Below are 19,344 nucleotides of genomic sequence, written 5' to 3'. Positions count from 1 at the left end.
TCCTGACTTACCTGCAAAAGTATATCACTGCCAGAGCTTATCATATCCTCAAATAGTTTCAGCACCATCTGGAAATGTTTGTCATCATACTCGAAGCGATCCCCAAAAATGATGGAGCAGATCACATTGCTCACAGCATTGTTTATCATGAAATGTGGGTCAAATGGACGGCCTGCAAAGAGAGAGCACAGGAGTACCAACATCAAATGCAGTTATGGAGCTAAAGGTTCAAAAGAGATTCTGATAACCAAAGATCTGGTCAATCTTGTCTAAGCTCCATTTTTAAAGAGACATGAACCACCAGCTCAGGGCTATCTCGGAATGGATATGTACAGGAAGCCCTCAGCTTATAAACTAAGGACCATTTACAAACATCCCTGGCTTTACAAAATATGGAACATGGATGGGCAGCCCAGTCGGCAGACCTGTGCGTGAATGAACATAGTGATTTTGACTTTAGACCTGAGAAGATCTTGAGAGAGACCCTGAGAATTTAAAACTGGATTCTAAAATTCAAAATATCCATTTAATAAATTGACCGTGCAGAATTGAAAGAGTCATAAGAGGTGTCGGAGTCAAGCTACATGAAAGGGCCTTTAAGGGATTTTCTTCTCACAATTCTTTTCAAATAAGACAAAATCGTGCATTTAAAAGTACACTGCCCACTACATTGTGATTAAGGAGCAAAGTTTAACTTTTGTTACATTACTTCAAATAGTACTCTTGTATCATTCTTCCAATGAGCTCATGAATTACATTTATGTGACTATATGAAAGAAATTAATCGCACATAATTTATTTTAATAAAAACATTACAAACATAGGAAGCTGTGTCCAGAACAATAATGGTCCAGACCACAGGTTTACCACACTCATATCAGATGGCTTGGTAAGATTTAGGTGCCTTTCCTTTAAAGGAATCAAACAAGGGTGGAACCGATAATGTAATGAGGACCAGTGGCTAAATTATAGAGTCAAGATATGGAGGCCAACTTTGAATCCCACATTTCCCAGTCCATCAAATTGCGTGATCATGGACATAATCACTTTGCTTCTTTTCATCTTGTGTCCCTTATATTATTGATACAACAAACAAATGATGGACGGAATGCTGACAATGCAGACATTCTCCCCCAGTCAAGAGATCTGGGTTAAATCCATCGTTCTTTTGCCCACTACACCACCCCAGTTTAGACATGGCCATATGCAAATCAGTCCTGACCCTGTGCCTCATGGGAACAGTCCAGCCCGAACTGCCAAGCCATGTCTTCCCTGGACCGGAATCAAGCATCCTAGGACCGGTTTCTGGCTATCAGCCGTCATCAGCCAGGATAGCTTGACTCCAGTGGCGTAGTGAGCACGGGTCCCACGTCTGGGAATACCCATCCCACTTAGGGCGAAAAGCGTTACAACAAACAAATGATGGACGGAATGCTGACAATGCAGACATTCTCCCCCAGTCAAGAGATCTGGGTTAAATCCATCGTTCTTTTGCCCACTACACCACCCCAGTTTAGACATGGCCATATGCAAATCAGTCTTGACCCTGTGCCTCATGGGAACAGTCCAGCCCGAACTGCCAAGCCATGTCTTCCCTGGACCGGAATCAAGCATCCTAGGACCGGTTTCTGGCTATCAGCCGTCATCAGCCAGGATAGCTTGACTCCAGTGGCGTAGTGAGCACGGGTCCCACGTCTGGGAATACCCATCCCACTTAGGGCGAAAAGCGTTACAACAAACAAATGATGGACGGAATGCTGACAATGCAGACATTCTCCCCCAGTCAAGAGATCTGGGTTAAATCCATCGTTCTTTTGCCCACTACACCACCCCAGTTTAGACATGGCCATATGCAAATCAGTCTTGACCCTGTGCCTCATGGGAACAGTCCAGCCCGAACTGCCAAGCCATGTCTTCCCTGGACCGGAATCAAGCATCCTAGGACCGGTTTCTGGCTATCAGCCGTCATCAGCCAGGATAGCTTGACTCCAGTGGCGTAGTGAGCACGGGTCCCACGTCTGGGAATACCCATCCCACTTAGGGCGAAAAGCGTTACAACAAACAAATGATGGACGGAATGCTGACAATGCAGACATTCTCCCCCAGTCAAGAGATCTGGGTTAAATCCATCGTTCTTTTGCCCACTACACCACCCCAGTTTAGACATGGCCATATGCAAATCAGTCTTGACCCTGTGCCTCATGGGAACAGTCCAGCCCGAACTGCCAAGCCATGTCTTCCCTGGACCGGAATCAAGCATCCTAGGACCGGTTTCTGGCTATCAGCCGTCATCAGCCAGGATAGCTTGACTCCAGTGGCGTAGTGAGCACGGGTCTTACGTCTGGGAATACCCATCCCACTTAGGGCGAAAAGCGTTACAACAAACAAATGATGGACGGAATGCTGACAATGCAGACATTCTCCCCCAGTCAAGAGATCTGGGTTAAATCCATCGTTCTTTTGCCCACTACACCACCCCAGTTTAGACATGGCCATATGCAAATCAGTCTTGACCCTGTGCCTCATGGGAACAGTCCAGCCCGAACTGCCAAGCCATGTCTTCCCTGGACCGGAATCAAGCATCCTAGGACCGGTTTCTGGCTATCAGCCGTCATCAGCCAGGATAGCTTGACTCCAGTGGCGTAGTGAGCACGGGTCCCACGTCTGGGAATACCCATCCCACTTAGGGCGAAAAGCGTTACAACAAACAAATGATGGACGGAATGCTGACAATGCAGACATTCTCCCCCAGTCAAGAGATCTGGGTTAAATCCATCGTTCTGTTGCCCACTACACCACCCCAGTTTAGACATGGCCATATGCAAATCAGTCTTGACCCTGTGCCTCATGGGAACAGTCCAGCCCGAACTGCCAAGCCATGTCTTCCCTGGACCGGAATCAAGCATCCTAGGAGCGGTTTCTGGCTATCAGCCGTCATCAGCCAGGATAGCTTGACTCCAGTGGCGTAGTGAGCACGGGTCCCACGTCTGGGAATACCCATCCCACTTAGGGCGAAAAGCGTTACAACAAACAAATGATGGACGGAATGCTGACAATGCAGACATTCTCCCCCAGTCAAGAGATCTGGGTTAAATCCATCGTTCTTTTGCCCACTACACCACCCCAGTTTAGACATGGCCATATGCAAATCAGTCTTGACCCTGTGCCTCATGGGAACAGTCCAGCCCGAACTGCCAAGCCATGTCTTCCCTGGACCGGAATCAAGCATCCTAGGACCGGTTTCTGGCTATCAGCCGTCATCAGCCAGGATAGCTTGACTCCAGTGGCGTAGTGAGCACGGGTCCCACGTCTGGGAATACCCATCCCACTTAGGGCGAAAAGCGTTACAACAAACAAATGATGGACGGAATGCTGACAATGCAGACATTCTCCCCCAGTCAAGAGATCTGGGTTAAATCCATCGTTCTTTTGCCCACTACACCACCCCAGTTTAGACATGGCCATATGCAAATCAGTCTTGACCCTGTGCCTCATGGGAACAGTCCAGCCCGAACTGCCAAGCCATGTCTTCCCTGGACCAGAATCAAGCATCCTAGGACCGGTTTCAGGCTATCAGCCGTCATCAGCCAGGATAGCTTGACTCCAGTGGCGTAGTGAGCACGGGTCCCACGTCTGGGAATACCCATCCCACTTAGGGCGAAAAGCGTTACAACAAACAAATGATGGACGGAATGCTGACAATGCAGACATTCTCCCCCAGTCAAGAGATCTGGGTTAAATCCATCGTTCTTTTGCCCACTACACCACCCCAGTTTAGACATGGCCATATGCAAATCAGTCTTGACCCTGTGCCTCATGGGAACAGTCCAGCCCGAACTGCCAAGCCATGTCTTCCCTGGACCAGAATCAAGCATCCTAGGACCGGTTTCTGGCTATCAGCCGTCATCAGCCAGGATAGCTTGACTCCAGTGGCGTAGTGAGCACGGGTCCCACGTCTGGGAATACCCATCCCACTTAGGGCGAAAAGCGTTACAACAAACAAATGATGGACGGAATGCTGACAATGCAGACATTCTCCCCCAGTCAAGAGATCTGGGTTAAATCCATCGTTCTTTTGCCCACTACACCACCCCAGTTTAGACATGGCCATATGCAAATCAGTCTTGACCCTGTGCCTCATGGGAACAGTCCAGCCCGAACTGCCAAGCCATGTCTTCCCTGGACCGGAATCAAGCATCCTAGGACCGGTTTCTGGCTATCAGCCGTCATCAGCCAGGATAGCTTGACTCCAGTGGCGTAGTGAGCACGGGTCCCACGTCTGGGAATACCCATCCCACTTAGGGCGAAAAGCGTTACAACAAACAAATGATGGACGGAATGCTGACAATGCAGACATTCTCCCCCAGTCAAGAGATCTGGGTTAAATCCATCGTTCTTTTGCCCACTACACCACCCCAGTTTAGACATGGCCATATGCAAATCAGTCTTGACCCTGTGCCTCATGGGAACAGTCCAGCCCGAACTGCCAAGCCATGTCGTCCCTGGACCGGAATCAAGCATCCTAGGACCGGTTTCTGGCTATCAGCCGTCATCAGCCAGGATAGCTTGACTCCAGTGGCGTAGTGAGCACGGGTCCCACGTCTGGGAATACCCATCCCACTTAGGGCGAAAAGCGTTACAACAAACAAATGATGGACGGAATGCTGACAATGCAGACATTCTCCCCCAGTCAAGAGATCTGGGTTAAATCCATCGTTCTTTTGCCCACTACACCACCCCAGTTTAGACATGGCCATATGCAAATCAGTCTTGACCCTGTGCCTCATGGGAACAGTCCAGCCCGAACTGCCAAGCCATGTCTTCCCTGGACCGGAATCAAGCATCCTAGGACCGGTTTCTGGCTATCAGCCGTCATCAGCCAGGATAGCTTGACTCCAGTGGCGTAGTGAGCACGGGTCCCACGTCTGGGAATACCCATCCCACTTAGGGCGAAAAGCGTTACAACAAACAAATGATGGACGGAATGCTGACAATGCAGACATTCTCCCCCAGTCAAGAGATCTGGGTTAAATCCATCGTTCTGTTGCCCACTACACCACCCCAGTTTAGACATGGCCATATGCAAATCAGTCTTGACCCTGTGCCTCATGGGAACAGTCCAGCCCGAACTGCCAAGCCATGTCTTCCCTGGACCGGAATCAAGCATCCTAGGACCGGTTTCTGGCTATCAGCCGTCATCAGCCAGGATAGCTTGACTCCAGTGGCGTAGTGAGCACGGGTCCCACGTCTGGGAATACCCATCCCACTTAGGGCGAAAAGCGTTACAACAAACAAATGATGGACGGAATGCTGACAATGCAGACATTCTCCCCCAGTCAAGAGATCTGGGTTAAATCCATCGTTCTTTTGCCCACTACACCACCCCAGTTTAGACATGGCCATATGCAAATCAGTCTTGACCCTGTGCCTCATGGGAACAGTCCAGCCCGAACTGCCAAGCCATGTCTTCCCTGGACCGGAATCAAGCATCCTAGGACCGGTTTCTGGCTATCAGCCGTCATCAGCCAGGATAGCTTGACTCCAGTGGCGTAGTGAGCACGGGTCCCACGTCTGGGAATACCCATCCCACTTAGGGCGAAAAGCGTTACAACAAACAAATGATGGACGGAATGCTGACAATGCAGACATTCTCCCCCAGTCAAGAGATCTGGGTTAAATCCATCGTTCTTTTGCCCACTACACCACCCCAGTTTAGACATGGCCATATGCAAATCAGTCTTGACCCTGTGCCTCATGGGAACAGTCCAGCCCGAACTGCCAAGCCATGTCTTCCCTGGACCGGAATCAAGCATCCTAGGACCGGTTTCTGGCTATCAGCCGTCATCAGCCAGGATAGCTTGACTCCAGTGGCGTAGTGAGCACGGGTCCCACGTCTGGGAATACCCATCCCACTTAGGGCGAAAAGCGTTACAACAAACAAATGATGGACAGAATGCTGACAATGCAGACATTCTCCCCCAGTCAAGAGATCTGGGTTAAATCCATCGTTCTTTTGCCCACTACACCACCCCAGTTTAGACATGGCCATATGCAAATCAGTCTTGACCCTGTGCCTCATGGGAACAGTCCAGCCCGAACTGCCAAGCCATGTCTTCCCTGGACCGGAATCAAGCATCCTAGGACCGGTTTCTGGCTATCAGCCGTCATCAGCCAGGATAGCTTGACTCCAGTGGCGTAGTGAGCACGGGTCCCACGTCTGGGAATACCCATCCCACTTAGGGCGAAAAGCGTTACAACAAACAAATGATGGACGGAATGCTGACAATGCAGACATTCTCCCCCAGTCAAGAGATCTGGGTTAAATCCATCGTTCTTTTGCCCACTACACCACCCCAGTTTAGACATGGCTATATGCAAATCAGTCTTGACCCTGTGCCTCATGGGAACAGTCCAGCCCGAACTGCCAAGCCATGTCTTCCCTGGACCGGAATCAAGCATCCTAGGACCGGTTTCTGGCTATCAGCCGTCATCAGCCAGGATAGCTTGACTCCAGTGGCGTAGTGAGCACGGGTCCCACGTCTGGGAATACCCACCCCACTTAGGGCGAAAAGCGTTACAACAAACAAATGATGGACGGAATGCTGACAATGCAGACATTCTACCCCAGTCAAGAGATCTGGGTTAAATCCATCGTTCTTTTGCCCACTACACCACCCCCGTTTAGACATGGCCATATGCAAATCAGTCTTGACCCTGTGCCTCATGGGAACAGTCCAGCCCGAACTGCCAAGCCATGTCTTCCCTGGACCGGAATCAAGCATCCTAGGACCGGTTTCTGGCTATCAGCCGTCATCAGCCAGGATAGCTTGACTCCAGTGGCGTAGTGAGCACGGGTCCCACGTCTGGGAATACCCATCCCACTTAGGGCGAAAAGCGTTACAACAAACAAATGATGGACGGAATGCTGACAATGCAGACATTCTCCCCCAGTCAAGAGATCTGGGTTAAATCCATCGTTCTTTTGCCCACTACACCACCCCAGTTTAGACATGGCTATATGCAAATCAGTCTTGACCCTGTGCCTCATGGGAACAGTCCAGCCCGAACTGCCAAGCCATGTCTTCCCTGGACCGGAATCAAGCATCCTAGGACCGGTTTCTGGCTATCAGCCGTCATCAGCCAGGATAGCTTGACTCCAGTGGCGTAGTGAGCACGGGTCCCACGTCTGGGAATACCCACCCCACTTAGGGCGAAAAGCGTTACAACAAACAAATGATGGACGGAATGCTGACAATGCAGACATTCTACCCCAGTCAAGAGATCTGGGTTAAATCCATCGTTCTTTTGCCCACTACACCACCCCAGTTTAGACATGGCCATATGCAAATCAGTCTTGACCCTGTGCCTCATGGGAACAGTCCAGCCCGAACTGCCAAGCCATGTCTTCCCTGGACCGGAATCAAGCATCCTAGGACCGGTTTCTGGCTATCAGCCGTCATCAGCCAGGATAGCTTGACTCCAGTGGCGTAGTGAGCACGGGTCCCACGTCTGGGAATACCCATCCCACTTAGGGTGAAAAGCGTTACAACAAACAAATGATGGACGGAATGCTGACAATGCATACATTCTCCCCCAGTCAAGAGATCTGGGTTAAATCCATCGTTCTTTTGCCCACTACACCACCCCGATATATGCAAGATTATTGATAGGAAAATGGCTTGCTGCCTGTTTCCACAATTGGATTCTAATTCATTACTTAAAATTTGCTTATCAAAGCAAACCAGAGCAACCCAGGCCAGAGGAGGAAGCCAACAGAGGTGAGATAGAGAGAATCAGCAGTGAATGGGCTAGCCTCAAATTACTAGTTGTTGAGTTTCCAGAGTGGCACACTGTAGAGCAAATCGCTCCAACAATTCAGTGTCATCACTAGTACCCTACAATTACCAAGTTCCTTTAACTGCTGTCATTACCACATGACTGGAGAAGTGCATTAGTGGAAAAGAAACAAAGAGGGGAGTAGAGAGGTACCACTCAGCGAGTGGTGGAGGTGGATACTTCCTCCCAGTCAAGCGTACATAAACATAGGGATCCACCCACGGGTATAGTATGTCAGGAACCTCCCGTTTACACAATATGTATCCCACAGTCGTGGAGAATACACATCAGTAGTTTAAATACCCCTCACACAGGGCCCTTTTGGTGTGTGAGGGGTATTTAAACTACTGATGTGTATTCTCCACGACTGTGGGATACATATTGTGTAAACGGGAGGTTCCTGACATACTATACCCGTGGGTGGATCCCTATGTTTATGTGTGAAGTGCATTAGTGGCCTGCTCTCCATTGCTTAGTTACTCATAAAGCCTCCTGCTAATGTGGGTCAAGGGAGTGGGGACTTAGAGGCAGATTCAGTGTAGTGGGTGGCTTGACAGGCCACCAGGTCAGCGGCTGCTATGGCCTGTGCTCACATACTTCAGGATTACCAAGAGGCAGGTGGCTATGTCTGTGCCTTCAGGGAATCTGCATTTAAGCTTTGCTGAGGGGCGCCATAAGTGATTCCTTTGCAACTGTGCCTACTGTTGGGAACCAGTTGTTTGACTGTGTTAGTGGTTTTACTTCCCAAATCATCTAAGATATCAGTTGGAGGTTTGTTGATGAATTGATCTGACATTATAGACCAAATGGATGTGGTTTCCAGTGCGCGCATTACTCCCAATCCTGTTGGAAATAGCTTGTAATCTCCAGATATAGGAGTGGGAATACCAACCACAATCCCACTCCTCACCCAATATATCTGCATCTAAATCAAGAGAGCTCTTAATGAGGCCCCATGAAGGAAATTGGGTTGTTTGATGCAATAGGTTATGTGAGCTCTCCATTGCTCTTCCTGCTATGGCAATATTTAAGCACAGAGCAGGATGGTCTGCTACTAGAGGCACAGGCAAAGTAGAAACCCATTAGAGTATGGATCTCGTAATGCTCAAGTCTGTATTACTGAATAAATAGATCAAACTGTACTGCCATGATTTTAGATACAATAATCCAAGGATGTTAATTCACCATAATCCAGAAGTTTAAGTGATGTCACTAGTCCTATGCCCCTTGTCCCATTATATTGGCATCTCAGGAAATGTACATGACCCTTTTCCCCAGTCTCATTACAGGATGCATATTCCCATAATCTTTGAGCCTCATATTAGCATGGGAAGTTAAATCATAAATGGAAAAATGACTTATTTTTGCACAATTATGAAAGGAAAACCACATTTTGTAAAGCATATAATAAGATACTTTAGTGAGCAGCCCTATAGGAGGTTGCTACCATGATGCTCTTGGGGTGCATTCTTGACATGCTAGGGACGCAACTACTTAGGCTAGTTACAACCATCATGTACTAGACACAAACATACAATACCAAATAGAGCCTTATGTGCTCAAGTACACCATCATATAGTAAATAGACAGTTTCAGCCTCACACTCAGCCTTCAATACCCAGCGACAGTCTCAAATGCACAGGCACAACAATCATATATAGACACGGCCATCATATATGTACATGTACACACTCTTTTTCCTAAGTATAGCCGCATATTATCGACACAGTTATTTGTAATAGCGTATTATGTCTATTGTAGTCGCTTTAACCAGGTACCTTTGCACATATGCAGACTTATGCAAAGATTATACAGGGTTATACAAATATAGTGCAATTTATGCACAGGAGCTACCTCAAATGCCTAAGCACAGTCTTCTATTCATAGTGGAACCTCAGATGCCTATGTATAGCCTCATTCGCCCACGTTTTTCCTTCTGTTCCCAATCAATGACTATGGACCGTGAGCAGTAGACCATGCCAGTACCTGCGATAATGACAGGCAGAGTAGAGCTTAGTTTAGCTCTGTCTCCAGAACTTCACCCTTTGACACTCTAACTCGGGGAGAAGTACTGAGATTGAGAGCCACTCTGGTGCATCCCATGGTGGAATGGTAGCAGGTTCTGCAGGACCACTGCAGTACTAGGGAAAGAGGAACTCTCAGTAATGGGGCTGTTCTTTATTTGGTGCAGCATAAGTGCAAAAGAAGAAGCTGAAACTGTCGAGGCCTTCCATCTTATCTGCACTTCACGGTCTTCTAATGGTGGCATAGCTAGGCTCATCTTTGCCTCACTTTTACTCCCTTTGTTACTATGTTGTGAGGTGAGAGGGAGAGGAAATATTTTCACTCTTGTCCTCACCCCACTTACTCTGGGGTAAATAAGATGACGCTAAGGGGCTAGAAAAGGGGAAGAGTTGGGTTTTGTTTATCTCTTGTTCCCATAACATCCTCATTTTTAATGCTGATGGGCTGGTGGTAAGGAGGATGAAAATGCAGAAATAAAACACTAGTCTGGGAGAGACCTGTTTGGGTTCTTCCCTGCAACTGTTACTGCTATCTGTAAATCTGAGGTTGTGATGCCACAGTTAAGAGTTACATTTGCTGGTGATGTCCAATTGCATCCCTGCAACAATCTTCTACCACAGGGAGACATGCTGCCAACTGCTTTGCTGGAAAGTGTGATGCTCTTCACTGGTAGAAGCTTACCACCCTTGGACTTGAATGCAGAGCAGAGAAATCCAGCCTCTTCCGTCACTCTCTCCGCCAGGGACTTTTTTCCCAGCCCAAAGTCTCTCAGAGTGGAGAGTGAAAACCTCCTAACATCCTTCCACGACTGACCATATCTTGCAAACACCACTCCTGTAGAATGAAAACAAAACAACATACTCAACATAAGAGCAGTCATATGAAATAAAATACGACAATTAAATAAAGGAACACATTAATGAGAAAAATATGGGAATAAACAAATGTAAATCTTATTTATTCCCTAAAATGAAAGTTAGGGTCATAATGGACAAAATGAGGCATTGAAAAAAGCCAATTGCATGTAATTTTTGTCAACGGGGAGAGGTGAAGATTTTAAAAGGCATGAAAAAGAGCAGAAGTAGTATAGTTTCATTAAAAAAAGAAAACACTTGAAATTACTATTTTATAGATTTGATTTCATTGTTAGATAAAACACCGAACAAAGAGGATTATTCTGAAAATCCTAAGTACTGTTATCATTCCACTTACACCAAAAACAGGATATGCATATTGAAATTCAGGTGTGATCACAATGGAACAACATGTATTTTACCTACCTTTTCTGGCAACTAATAACCCTGAATCATAGCTAGGAAGGGCCTTATGATTTTGGCATATTTATTAAAGATTTGCATCACCTTTGTACCATGCACCAGTGCGCAAATGCGACACAACTCTTAAGTTTGATTCATCAAGCCATGCAAGGCCTCCTTGTGTGACCTGCACGGTTTGATGAATCTAGAGCCACACAATGCAGCGCGAAATGCTGTACTGCTTTACTCTGCCCCAGGGAGGAATTCTGCAACACACATAGAAAGAGGAAAATGCCTCAGGGGAATGTTTTTCTGCAGGAAGGTGTCCTGCCTACAAAGCAGGCACCCTTTCACCATGGTGCAAGGGTACCTGCTTTGACAGTAGGCAGCTTGTTATGCGCCAGCACTGAGAAATGTCAGGAACGAACCGTAAATGGTTAAGTAGGATGCCTTCCTGCCCTTTCCCTATAATGCAGCGCAGCAAGGTGACTTGCTGCGCTGCGTGCTTTCTTAATAAATATGCCCTTTTATGTTTTATCACAGTTGCATGCATTTGTAAATCTATACGAAAAGTTTCTTGAAGTGCTTTCTTTGTGTCAGTGGTTGCAGGTGACAGCATCTGCACTAATTTTTAGGAAGCCCTAATTAAGCGGCTCTGGTGCAACCAGAGCATTCGGCAGCAACACTGGCAGTCCTATAAATTGAAAATCTGAACCCCAAGTTGTATTATTGTTTAAAAAAATAAGCATTAACCTCTTCACTCTAAAATTAAGGATAACTGCTTTAGTTGAGCCTGAAAAACTGCCTTGTTTGACTGTGACAAACCACGAAAGGAATTACAAATATGTGTTTGGGATCTTCTTGACAGGTCGCCTGCGGTTTTTCCTTTAAACATTTGTTCCCATCAGGTTCACTTCATTCTGCTCCAAAGGTAATATTTCAAGCGAAGGAGCCAAGAGTAAACTGCAAGCAATATACCATGAAAGTCAGTTTTGAGGAAAATGACTATAACTAACTTCAGTAAATTATCTGATAGAGGAGCACAAAGAATAAGTCATGACCAGCAGCAACACTGGGCGGTATAAAAATGAAAAGGGCAAAGTACAGGAATTAAAATGTTAACAAAAAAGACTATTGTACTACCTGTGGGAAGTAGATAACCACACTGAGGCTGTTATTGTGAAAGGAAACATGGACCATGGCCCAGAGAAACAAGCATTTGCAATGCAACGGTCTCGCCTTTAGGATCTTAAACGTATTTAGCCATGCAGCACATTATCCTGGGTGTTATATTAACTCTTCTCATTTAGCCTTACACAACTACTATAACCAGATGAAAAGAGCATTTGTTCTCAGTGGGGCGCCATGGAAAGGGGTTAAGGTAACTGTTTGTCCCAAACAATAAAGTTTTACAAAAACCAATATGCATTGACAAAGCTAATGCATTGACAAAGTCAAAAGGCTGGCAGCGTAAGTCTGACCAGCTAGCTCTGCAAATGCTTGTGTTACTTTGTCAGGGATGTGGAGCAGCAGAGGAATGTGGAGGTAAAGAACAGTGTGGTATGAAACTGAAACTCATCATGAGCAATAGCTAGACTGAAACAGAAGCGGGTTCTGTACTCGAGAAAGACACGAGCCGAACTTGAAATATGATCTGCGAAACAAATATGATCAGCAAAACTTGTAATGGTTTGAGATCGGGCTAACCTGGAATGTCAACGTTGAACAAGCATTGGCAACGACATTTAGGTCTGGCTTTAACACCTCCAGAGTTTTCTGTTTGTATGGATTTAAGTCATCTATATGCATGAGCGGCTTGAACTCCAAGCCATACGAGAAATTGCGCAGTTTAAATAATGTTCTAAACTGTAAACGCTCTTACATTTTGCACAGTGGGGTCATGGAACCCATTCTACAAACTTCAGAATTAAAACTTGCACTGGTAGCTCTGTACAGTACAGCACCCCAAGCATTCTGTAATCTAAGCAGCTTGTTATGAACGACGCAGTAATTGTGAGTTTATACTGCTAAATATCGCATGTGGAGGTCTTTGCTGAGTGTGTTATTAAGTCACAGAATAAGTGCTTACTCAAATATGTGTGTAAATCTTCTGCCATCAATTCTGTGTTGGGTGACACCACAGAGGAATAATGTGCAATGAACACAGCATACATGCTGTTCCAAGTTACACCAATGCGTCAGTGGGCTAACAAAATCTTAGCCTCCACACCTCCCCCCATGGACTGTAAAGGGGCCCTCTACAATCATCTGGCCTCGCACTGTTTTCAAACACCTTGCCCTTGCAAGAAAGCCAATGTGTTCTGTAGACAGGGAGACATCACCGCGTATGAAAAAACATTTCAGATGTTGTTGATTCACAAAATTAGGGTTCCAGAAGTAAAAATGATTGGTGATATGGAGAGATCCCAGGGCACAGACATAGCATCATAAGCATATCAGAGATAACAGTGAGCAAAAATGCTGCCGATGTGCTATTGAAAAGTCAATTCGCAGCGCACCAATGGATGTTCTTACTGGTATTATATTTTTCATATTTCTCAATTCCATCATATTCCTAGTCTATGTTTCAATCAATCAATCAACTTTACTCTGAGGCATAATATGCGGGGCAAGATTGCATCCAAGTGAATCCACCACTCTAACCTCTCCTGCAGTGGCGGCTCCCCCATTTGGGCGTGGGGGCGTCGCCTCACTGTTTTCTCGCGGTGCGAGAAGGCAGAAACATAAATGGCAAAAACTACCATTTATGTTTCTGCCTTCTCGCATTGCGTGAAAGCAGAAGTGCCTCTGTGCCTCTGTGCCTGGTTGGGGGCGGGCGGGTGGGTGGTGCTGCTCGAGGGCAGGGCGGTGTGGCTTACCCACTGTTGTGGGTACTGATCGTTTGGTCGGCTCCAGGGCCGACCAAACGATCAGTACCCACAACAGTGAGTAAGCCACTCCCCCCCCCTGCCCTCGAGCAGGACCGTCCACTCTCCCTTGTTCTCAATCCAGACAAACTGTCCCGGCTGGGGCGCTTTCCTGCTGGGCCTACAATCACGACGATTGGCTTGCATAGGGGAGGGAAGTTGGCTGCTTCCGGTTCCTGCAGCAGGAACACGCGGACCCAGCTGAGCTGCCGCTGCACCAGTACAGCGTGACCGGCCAGCAGCAGAGGCGGTACCAGGCACTCAGGTAACTTTTACTGTCTTTAATTGTTTTATTCTCCACCCGCGACCCCCCCCCCCCCCCTTCCTCCCTCGAGCATGCAGGCAACGAGGAAGACTGACACCCTTTTAAAACAGGACCGCACAATAAGAAAGTACCAGCTCTGGCGAGAAACACGTGACGCAGGAACAGCTGCTTAAATCAGTTTATCCAGAAAACGTTTTCAAATGTAGTCTCTCCCGCCTTCCACACGCCCCCGCCCCCATCATTAATCCCTCACAAACATAATATGCTAAAACTATGGGCATAGTTCGCCCCCACCCTTTAACACTTCATTTGTTGGAGGGCAGCAGTAAAATGGTGGAGGGCGCTCTGGGATGCAGGTTGGACGCCTCCTCTTTAGTAAAGAAACATGTCCTGGTGTTTTCATTTAAATTGAGGTAGATATTCAGTTAGGTGAAGCTTATGCGGTGAGAGGGGGTGGGGCTCAAGTACAGAGCCATAAGTGCAAACAAGGAAAGTCACAAATACGTAATCAACCCGTAATTGAAAGGCACGCCAGACATAATTTCAGTGAAATTTAAACATTAGAGTAAAAATGCAATCATCATTTACCTGACTGCAACCACAGGCAACACTGTTTTTCTTTGTTCGGGCTGCTTTTGTGATTATCTGTCTCCAGTGAAGTCATATAGACGTGAAATGAACGTCACTTCTTTATATCTGTGGTGTCTCGTCAATCATTTTCAACTATGTGTTAATTCCCTGTCTAGTGTCTGTAATCAGGCGCAAAAAGCCTGCAAGAAATAATTGTATTACATTCCAAAGGTGAAGTGGGTAAGCATGGCGTTCACTGTGTTTCCATTTACCAATGCAGCGCAGCATATTCTGTCAAAACGGCATACACATAGGACCTGACTGACTGGTAAGGCGGCCATTAACTGGTGTGAATGATTGTCAGTTCTGGTAAGGTCTGTGTGCCTTCGTGTTTTTGAATTATTGCTGCTTTGTCAAAATGCCGAGGACAGGCCAGTTGTAAATGCGAAGTGGAGAGCAGACATTACACGTTTTGCGTCGGACTGATGCAGTCAAGGGTTGCTAATGTACTCTGGTGATAGGAGGAGGAACACGCAGTTAGGGTCTATTACAGTGTTTGCATGTGTCAGCGCAATAGAACAAGGAGTTGGCGTCATTAAACACTTCTGTGCATTACCTATGGGGATTATCTTTCGAAGGCACTTTAGTACACTCTCAGATACACTACAACTTCGATGGTCTAGAAAAGGTACAATAATATTACTACACAAACATAAAAAGCCCTTAGTGAAAGCTACATTATCATATGTACAGTTATAGCTCAAAGTCGTGCATCTCTTCACGAGCAGGTAAAGGTAATATCCCAATGTCACATATGGGGAAAAATGCTGCTGTCCTGGATAGAAATTATTGAAAAGCTCGTGTGCAGACACCCTTCTGCCTTTCTCATCTACTGCTGTCCAAATGATTTAAAGGCACAAAAAAAGAACTTCCAAAATCAAAAAGCACTGCCCCTCCCTGTAATAATAATATGTAATCCCATAACACAGTAGGCGGTGAGAACTTGAGTGACTCAGCGTGCATCCCTAGTCACTCCAGGTGACAACCCTCAGCCCCTCCACCCCTTGCACCCTCATGCATCTCTTTCTCACCCCAACGTATATTTTTACCTTTTATATAAGGTTTTAGACTGTCGAGATGTTAAAAATATAGTGCTATTTTATGCTTCTAACTGAAGAGCTGCTGTGCTTAGAATACATTTGTTTGTGGCTTGCCAGAGATTTCCGCTGTTGCAATAACATGGAGGGTGAGTTTGAACAGAGCGATAGATCTTAGTGGTTCGTGTGGAAAGCAGTAAAGTACATTGGGCAGTGCACTGACGAGTACCTAGAACTGCATGTTAGATATTAAAATGTTATTTTATTCGCTGCATTCTGCATTAAATGATTTTACCTTTTAAGATGTTGGACGGATGTGTGCGACTTGAGACTCTTTTTGCCCAGCGCTTTGTTAACTTTTGCACTGTACCGTGTATGCTAGTCACGAAGGCAAATTATTACCTAAATTCATAACATTTTATTTTGGAAGGTCAAAGTTCTCCTGCTGTGCCTTGTTTCTCAGACATAATGCAATCTAGAAACATCTGTCTGTGCTTGTTAGCTAGGCTTGATCGCGTATTCTGTTATTTTTATTGTGTGGAATTTTTTATCAATTTTACCATAGCAGAGCAGTCATATTTTCTTTCATTTCCCAAGGTTATGCCATAACCTTGGGAAATGAAAAAAAAATATGACTGCACATGGGATTGTGACAGCTGCCTACTTAACCATGCGGTGGGTGCAGGCAGATTTGAAACAAGCTGTCATGGTTCAGAAAGTCATGGATGGGGGCAGATATTCTAAGTGCTCGTATTGCTCTATTAACTTTCCTTCTTCCTCAAATTTGCTTGAAAATGCACCATTTATCCAATCTCTTTTTCAAAGGTTGTTCGAACTCGCTCGCTACTCTCGCTCGCCGCAGGGCAGTACGGCAATAATTTTACGCCTCACCACTTTCAAATGTCACCAGCCACCACTGCTCTCCTGGAGCCAGTCCTCAAATTACTTAACATGTGAGGATTTTCGGAGCAGGCGTTTTGGGTCACGGCTGCCTCAGCGGACTGGCGACACTGGCTGATTGTTCGGAGGTCGACTCTTTTGCCTCCGGTCTCTCAGCAGGGGCGCCATTTGACTGCAATGGGGGGGCGCGGTGGCAAAGGTGCTAAACAATAGGCTGCCCTCCCGGGTCCTTCTTTATCGATGATAATTGGCCAGCCTCCCCCACGGCTTGAGACAGCAACAGGGAGCCGGACCAGTGGCAGGCTGCGCTAAACGTAAACAAAGCACGTCGTGATTTACACGAGTCCTATTGCATTGAAGACACAAACAGCACCGGCTCGATTGTACGGCTGCTTAGAAAGTCAAATCACGCACGGTGAGCTAAATGTAAACAAAGCAGGTTGTGTTTTACACGAGTCCTATTGCATTGAAGACACAAAAAGATATGAACGGGAGTGAGGAGGTGGGTGGTGAGAAGTCACAGACTGAGGGAGGGGCGGGGAGGGGGCTGAGGGGGAGACAGGGAAGAAAATAGTGTTAGGAGTAAAGGGGCCAGTAGCCGTGGAAGGATACAAATGATGACTGAGGAGGGACTAACAAGCCTCAAACCAATCGGAAGGCAGCATTTAAGGCCAAAGCCAATGGGCAGAGTGTGGGCGGAGCTTCCAGTGTATACTGCATGCCTCGCAAAGCGATGGCAGCGCATTTGTGCTGCATCGCTAGGCGAGACCTAAAAGAAAATAGTGTGTATCTATTTATTAAGGAGTTCTATATAGCGCTAGCCTGACCCGAGGGTATCGGAGCGCTTCACAACAGTTATTGAGCAAAATTCATACAATAAGCAATATTCAACATATAAGTTCAGCAGTCCAAGTGTGTTAAGCAGCATTGAGGTAGTACGTGAGCCCTGAGATAACCTCATAGAGTGCACGTTGTCTTGGGGTTGGTACAATTAAGGGGGGGAGGAGCAGCTGGGGGTCAAATAGCAGGCAGGAGGTAAATTTTAGAGCTACAATGTCAGGAAGAGACAACGAGCAGGGGATAGCGTTTTGATGGCGGCTATCCATTCGGGAGGGAGCGGTTGAGGAAAAGGACTTTAGGTTGTTTTTTTTAAATTTTGTGAAGGACGGGATAGTCTAGATACCGACTGGGATGGCGTTCCAGATTTTGGGTGCGTTTCCGGCGAAGGACTGTGCAGCAGTTTTTTGTTTGCGTGTTTTCATGGGGATGAGTAGTAGGGTGCTGGAGCTCCTGAGGTTCGTATTTCCTGATTCCAGTGACCATTCTAGCTGCTGCGTTGAGAGTAGTTTTGAGGGGGGCTTGGTGAGATTTTGTTGTACCAGTGAGGGTGGCATTCCTATAGTCAAGTCTGGATAGCACCTGTGATTGGGTGGCTTGTTTGAGGTTGTTTGTTGGGATGAATGGTTTTATTTTGTTAAGTAACTTCAGGTTGACGAAGGCACTCTTTGCGGAGTTCTTGATGTGATTGGCCATGTTGAGTTTTGAGTCTAGGGTAATTCCTAATGATTTAGTGGAGTGGGTCAGAGTGTGGTTGCTGTTGAGAGCATCTAAAGCTTTTAGCCAGTCTGAAATATGAGGGTTCTCCTCTTTATTTGGAGATGAGAAGAATTTCAGTTTTGTCTTGGTTGAGTTTTAAGTGGTTAAGTGACAGCCAATGTTGGATTTCTTTTAGAGTGACATTTAGTCTGTGAATGTCATTTATGGAGGAGGATTCAAGATTGGGTGTCATCTGCATTGAGGTGGAAAGGTATGTTAGCATTTTTGAGTAGGGTGGTGAGGGGTTCCATGTATATGTTGAACAGTTGAGGTGAGAGCACTGAACCTTGGGGGACGCCCCTGTTGACAGGGTGTAGGTCGGAGGAAAAGCTTTTTTTTTTTATCCATTGTGAGCAGCTGTGTAAGGAGGAGGAGAACCAGCGTAGGACCACCCCATCAGCTCCTACCCTTACTTGTAAAGCCTTGATGAGAAGTTGGTGATCAACCGTGTCAAAGGCTGCCGATAGGTCTAGGAGGATGAGGAGGCAGCATTGGTCGGTATCGAGGGATTTGTGGATGTCGTCTGTGATCGCGGTCTCGGTGCTGTAGCCTTTTCTGAAACCCGATTGGTGGGGGTCAAGAAGGTTGATGTTATCCATGTGCTGCGTAGGTTGTAGGAGGACGCATTTTTCCAGGATTTTGGATAGGAGTGGGAGATTGGAGACGGGTCTGAAGTTATTCAGTTCCTTGGAGTCAAGGCCTGTTTTTTTTAGTAGTGGCGTGACTTGGCCAACTTTTAGGCATTCAGGTATGATGCCGGTTCTCAGGGAGCTGTTAATGATCTTGCACCAGAACGGGGCTATGGAGAGACTCTGTTTTTTTGGTCAGTTTGGTGGGAATCGGGTCAAGGACGTGAGAGGCTGGTTTGGAGG

The 19,344-nt window shown here is 46.6% G+C and overlaps 1 protein-coding gene across 1 annotated transcript in view; it reads right to left on the bottom strand.

Annotated features, from left to right (window-relative positions):
* The window catches only part of LOC146833564 (cytochrome P450 2D6-like), a 413,996-nt gene that overhangs the window by 122,466 nt on the left and 272,186 nt on the right, over positions 1-19,344 (bottom strand). The window contains exons 3-4 of the mRNA XM_085601419.1: positions 10,543-10,695; positions 12-172 (exon numbers count right to left, since the gene is read on the bottom strand). Coding sequence (XP_085457545.1) covers positions 12-172; positions 10,543-10,695 — 314 coding nt within the window. The remainder of the gene's footprint in view (positions 1-11; positions 173-10,542; positions 10,696-19,344) is intronic.

This window comes from Triturus cristatus, chromosome 4_2 (assembly GCF_964204655.1).
Source record: "Triturus cristatus chromosome 4_2, aTriCri1.1, whole genome shotgun sequence".
Lineage (NCBI taxonomy): Eukaryota > Metazoa > Chordata > Amphibia > Caudata > Salamandridae > Triturus > Triturus cristatus.
This window is presented reverse-complemented; position numbering and strand designations above follow the sequence as displayed.